Source organism: Corapipo altera, unplaced genomic scaffold (genome assembly GCF_003945725.1).
Source record: "Corapipo altera isolate COAL_440 unplaced genomic scaffold, ASM394572v1 48b, whole genome shotgun sequence".
NCBI lineage: Eukaryota > Metazoa > Chordata > Aves > Passeriformes > Pipridae > Corapipo > Corapipo altera.
In genome coordinates, this window is record NW_020884884.1 from 4,766,239 (window position 1) to 4,772,238 (window position 6,000).

At 49.5% G+C, this 6,000-nt stretch overlaps 1 protein-coding gene across 5 annotated transcripts in view; it reads right to left on the reverse strand.

The window, feature by feature from the left end:
* Positions 1–5,942, reverse strand: part of VASH2 (vasohibin 2) — a 36,879-nt gene extending 30,937 nt beyond the window's left edge. Inside the window, exons 1-2 of one of the 5 annotated variants that reach the window (XM_027641647.1) lie at positions 5,754–5,942; positions 408–496 (exon numbers count right to left, since the gene is read on the reverse strand). In XM_027641647.1, the coding sequence (XP_027497448.1) occupies positions 408–496; positions 5,754–5,858 (194 nt within the window). In that variant the 5' untranslated portion in view covers positions 5,859–5,942. Of the gene's footprint in view, positions 1–407; positions 497–1,841; positions 1,887–5,477; positions 5,637–5,664; positions 5,684–5,753 lie in introns of those variants that run through there. The other 4 variants (XM_027641645.1, XM_027641642.1, XM_027641643.1 and 1 more) reach the window with 4 other exon arrangements.
* Positions 5,943–6,000: the final 58 nt, after the last annotated feature.

Here is a 6,000-nt window from a genome sequence, read left to right on the forward strand (position 1 = left end):
CACAGGCAGTCCTCAGGGAGCCCACAGGGGCTTCAAAGGCAGAGGGAGAAAGGGTATGCCACAACACTGTCTCCATTGCTTTATGACAAGATGCCATATTACTTCTCCAGACATCACGATCCAATCATAATATCCTCATAAATCAACTTCAAAATAAGCACTTCTACTCCCACCAATGCCACTTCAGTTAAATTTTTCAGTATCATTTAAAACTGATTACATCTCCCAGAGGATTGCTATGACAAGCTCAGCGCTGCTGGTGCTATCACAAATCCTTGGAGGCGTCCTCTTACCCCCAAATGATCTCAAGCCCTCATAACCAGCTAATGCTTCAGTTAAGCTCCTGTTAACTCATGCCAGGCACAATTCAGCCTTCTCTCCAGAAACCACACGCTCAAGAAGGATACTGCAGCATCTTCATGTAGGTCTGTACTGCCTGAAGCCATTCTGGGATTGACATGGAGAGCTTGTAGTTTGGCACAGGTGGCACTGAGGGCTGGACACACACACAAAAAAAAAAAAGAGATAAAGAGGTTAGATAGTTACCACTCCCCGTAGAGCAGATAAGTGATTTACTCGGGCAGCGGCATGTGCTTAGTGCAACGCAACGCGAAGTGATTTACTCGGGCAGCAGCATGTGCTTAGTGCAACGCAACGCGGCAGCACAGATGGCTTAAACCCCACCTGAACTCACGCATCAGGCAAAGTCATCCTGCTGACAATGGGGGCTGCCTGTGCACCAGAGCCAGCCCCATCCCTGCCGGCACAGAGAGCCCAGAACAGGCCCCCCCACGGCAGGCTGATCATTAGAGCCACCAGCATCCCTGTGTGGGCAGGCAGTCCACCACAGAAAGCCAACGCTTCCCATTTTTCCCCCTTAGCACAGGGCAGTTTGGATGAGCGGAATCCTAGCACTGGCTCTGTTGTCCCCCCTTCCCCAAGAAGCCATTTCAAGTCTGATTTTTGGTTTCCTTTACCACAAGAGAAAAGGAGACAAGGATCCCAGGCTGCATAAATTCCCATCTGCCATGTGCCTGCAGCAGACTTGCTGGGCAGGGAATGCATGGTACCTAGAAGACCACCTGGGATCCAGATATTTAATGATATTAAGACACTTAAAGATATAGACTGGCAACGTAATGGGATTTTTCCAAAATCTCATACGACATCTGCTTGTGCCTAAGCATTTTAAGAAGCCAGGCCCTCAATCCATGTTTAATCCCCAAAGCTATGTGGCTCCTGAGCCTGCAGCCAGGCAGGAAATTGGCACAGCCTTGTCCCAAGTCCTATTATTTAAGGGGTGACATTGCAAAATATGGGATCAGCAGATATTAAAGTGGACAGCATGGCTAAAAAGAGATTAGTACAATTCTCAAAAACACAGTGGAGGAAACAGTTTATTTGAACATTAATGCAGACCCAAATTCAGGAACCAGCAATTTAGGTAGCCGTGACACAAGATGCAAAGTAAAGCTTGCAGCGTCTGTGGGCCCACATCATTGTTACAATAGTTTGAAACACATAAAGTGACATATCTTTGTCCTAAATACAGTTCAAGGCAGCAATCACAGGTAAGAAGAGCAAGTTCAGGTGATACAGGGTCATTTCCACCACACAGATTTTCCTCTCCACTTCCCATCTCCACTTATGAGGAAGGGACTGTGCCTTTGCTTTCAGGGAGTGAGCACTGGTAATACCAAGGCAATCAAAACCCAGCATTTACTACATGTAGCTAGTTACTACAGTCAAACAGTAAATACACTTGGGAGAAAGGAAAAACAAACCAAAACACCAAACGAAAAAAACAGAGACTCCTACACTACTGGCACACAGAAAAGTACTGTAAGCAGCGAGCAGATGGCAAGGCCTCCAGCTCACTCCCGCCATTCCAGCCCCACATGGGCCTGAGCATGCACATGGGCTTTCTCTCCTCACCAGTGGGAGTTATGAGCAAGACTCAATAACACTTCTTAGTCACGATTTCCATGCCCAAGCTCTTCATTAGAGGCATTTTTTGGTTTGGTTTCACAAATTCCTTTCTCCCCCAGCCCCTCTGGTCTGGACAAATTATTCACCTGTCCCTCCAAGCATGAAGGCAGACCTGGACTCAACACACCAGATGAGGCTTGAGTTTCAGGAGCAGCAAGGAGCTGATTAAGGGAATTACAGCAGGGTTGTCACACCTTCCCAGGGCTGGCCTGCTCCAGTATAAACACTCCTTTTCTTTGAAGATAGAGAAGCTCTTAGGTGCATGTTTTGCACTTATACAGTACACCAACACAATGGGAGCCCCAGCCAGTGAGAGGCCCAACTGCTGCAGAGGTACAGATAGCATCCTTTTCCCAGCCCTCGCACAGCTGTGGGACCCAGGATGCCATAGGGATCACACCAGCGTGAACAGATGTGGCCCTTCCTGTAACCCGGAGTGGCCACCCTTACCATAGGGATCAGGTTTGGACCTCCAGGTGAGGTGCTCCCCATCTCCAAGGTGGGTGATACATCATCCAAGGAGGATGATCATGTCAGACACCAAGGTATGATCTGGTAAAGAGAACCACGGTTTTCCCAATGGCTGACACATAACTTGATTGTTAAAGTTACCTCAGCAGGCCTGCTGAGCCAGGAGTCCCAAGTCCCTCCAGATCTCAGGACACAACAGAAAAAGCCATCAGTCTTCCCCCACACAGAACATTGCACTGCTCTCATCTCTCCAGTGCAACTGGACAGTACACAAACTGTGCCACCAGCCAGGCCAGGCAGAGGACAGCCACTTGCCACTCCCACTCCTTCCATACAAAACACATTTCCTGGCCCCCAATTCCTGCCCCAGCTGCAGGAGTACCAATACTGGGCACCCACCCAGCGTGGAGCAGAAGCCAGGGCTGTAGGACACCACCACAAGCAAAGGAAAGTGTAGCATTGTTGCTGTTGAGGCTGCAGCTTTCCAGCTAACAGTGTGCATCCCAGCTCAGTGGCAAGGCGCTGGTGAAGATTTGTAGCAGATCAGGGACGTCAAGGGGAACTGCAGACACAGCACTACAGACCATGAATTTGTGAAGCGAGTGAAACAGAGAGGAGGCAGATGAAAAGCCTTGACCTTATTATCAGTATTTCCAAGGAACAGCAGATCCAGAGATCCAGAGACAGTAAAGCCATTGCACTGCAAGACCATGTGGCAGAGCTGAGACCATCATCCTATGGCTGGAAATGCTGTAGTCTCAGTTCACCACAGACATCCTGTGTGAAACTGGTCTTGCCCAATTCTACTGTCTCATTTAATGACCAGAAAGTAATTTTCTACAAGCTCACCCTGCAAGTACATTGTTAGCTAGCACAAATGAAGCTGACAGGCAAGAGCCCTCAATGCTGGTTAGAGGTTGAATTCATTAAGATCTACAAGTATCTCCATGATCACAGGACATGTAAAGCATTGCACAGTCCTTCCAAACCATAAGCATGAACTCTTCCCAGAGCTCAAGCCAGCAGCCAGAGGTGGGACACCCCTCAGGTTCCAGAACTGGCCTCCTTGCAGACAAGCCAGCTTTTTGAGAGGATTCTGCCTCTTGAGAGAGATGCAGCTCTCCATCTCTGCAGTTTGCTTTTGTTCCAGTAAGGACAACCTCACCAATACGGTAAGAAGCTACTTAACCGCTCTGAGTGTATGATTGCTGAGACTAATACCAAGATGATTAGAGCAATCAAGTGGAGCTTCTTGATGAAAACTCTCCCCATCACTAGGGATTAAGAAAAGATCAGATGCAGAAATGGAGCAGCTGCACTCACCACTCACTCAGCCTAAACCAACTATGAATGCAAGCGGATTACAAATCATCTTCTCACAGACACAAGTTTCTCTTGTCACTCCCAATCAGCAGTACATGGTCTTTTGCAGGGTGGCACTTACCCAGCAGTACAAGTCAATTAAAAAAATCTGTACCACTGTCTTAGGAACAAGTCTCCCCTCACATTTCTATTCTGAACCAGAAATTACCATCATCACTTTAGCAACCCACTATCACTTTGCGGCAAAACCCCCTGCTCCTAACCTTCATTTGCTCATTTGAGCTGTGTTGGCCCTAAGAAGGACCAGGTGGTCCTCAAACTGCCCTTTGACCCCAGAGGTTCCAGGCTTAGCCAGCAAGAGCTACTTAGTCACAGGGGTCACCAAGTCCTCCTGTTCCTGAAGAAATTAATCACTGCAACAGGGAATTTCCTTCCAGACAGTACTGGAGGAGTACAACTCTGAAACCACACTCCACTGATCACCAACAACAAATGATTCAGCCAAGCAGATTTCAAAACATTTTTTGTCCAAATCAACTTCATGCACACATGCCACAGAGAGTCAGGCCAGTGCTTTGGCACTGAGGAAGAAGCCATGGGTAATGCTCTGTGGGGCACTCCCACAGGCAGCATGCCAGCACACTGGAACCACTGGCACTTCTCACCAGATGCTTTGCCAGTCACCATGGGCATCATCAGTAAAAGTTACACACTTTGGAGCTGGGAAGTAAGGGATGGAAGTTAAGTCTAGCGATTGCTTTGCCATCCCTTAACACCAAACAGATCTGCAGGCTGCCTAGACTACCGTAAGACGGTCATGCTGCTGAAACAAGTTTTACCCTCTCCCTGACCCCTTCAATTCTACCTCAAGCCCTTGCACAAGTACAAGATTAATCACACCAAGGAACCACAAACAAACTCAATACAACCAGACTATTCTTTAGCTGAATCTACTCCCCTATCTAAACAAAGGCTGGTTCCAGAACAAGGAGTAGAACAGAGAGAAAGAGATTGCCCCTTTTGCACTTACACTGAACTAAACATTGCAGAAGAGATAAAAGGCCTTTTCAGCCTGCATCTTATTTGACAAGCACCTTCTCAGAAAAGCCCTACTCAATACGCTTTCAACTTCTCTGTACACAAAATTTCCTTTCTACCCCACAGAGAAAAGGCATATACATATATAAATATCACTGACAATCTGGCCTGTGACAGCACCAGCCCGACCATCTCACCCTAGCATGCAGAGGGGTGCAAATCAACCCCAACTTCAGTGGTCAGCTCAGACGGGAGGAGTGAATCAAGCTCAAAGTCTGCCAAAGCAGAGAGTGTAAAAGACACTGTGATCAGTAATGCGGTGCAGTGGTGAGAAGCCTTTGAACAACACCAGATACCAACATTTCATTTCCTGGCTGGAGGAAAAAGACTTGGGTTAGGCAGAGCTGTTTGGAGCTTGTACTGAGGAACGTATAAGACAAAAGTGTTTGGAATCTTTCCACGTACTGGAAATGAAATGCCTGAGTTTTACATTTCTTGTTACACTTTGGGCGCAAGGCTGTGTTTTAGAAAATGCCTGTGTTTCAAAGAGCTGAGAAAAACGTGATTTAAACTGCACAAAGCACTTCGTTCAGTTCCCTTTAACTCTTGTTTTCTACTTTTTCCTCCCCAGGATAAAAAAGTTCTTTTCTTCCTATTTGTTTCCCAAGATACCAACTCCAGCTCCTAAGCATCCCGCAGCCCCCGCTGCCCGTTCCGGACGCTTTCGGAGCGCAGACGCTCCAGCTCTCTCCTCGCTGCCCCTCGCAGCCCCGAGAGCACGCTCTCGGCTGAGCTGTCACACCCTCCCAACCCGCCCTCGAGCCTCCCCGGCTCCTCGGCGACCCCAGAGCTAGCAGCCGCGGGACTTCGAGGTTCGGGCTCTGTGACACCCTCTCGTTTCGCACGAGGGGTACGCGGGGGCTCCGCCTTACCCGAGCCAGGCGGGCGGCGCTCCGGATGGCCGCAGCTACGGCGCCGCCGTCGGGATGCACCCGCTCCACGTGCCCCCACATCCGCTCCCAGGTCTGCCCGTCCATGGGGAAGCCGCTCTTGTTCACCAGGAAGAGCGACCCGCCGTCTCGCTGCTGCTCCTGCTCCTCCTCCTCCGAGCCCCCGCCGCTGCCGCTCCCGCCGCCGCCGCCCGCCGCCCGCGGCTGGGCGCTCCGCGACCGGCCCCCC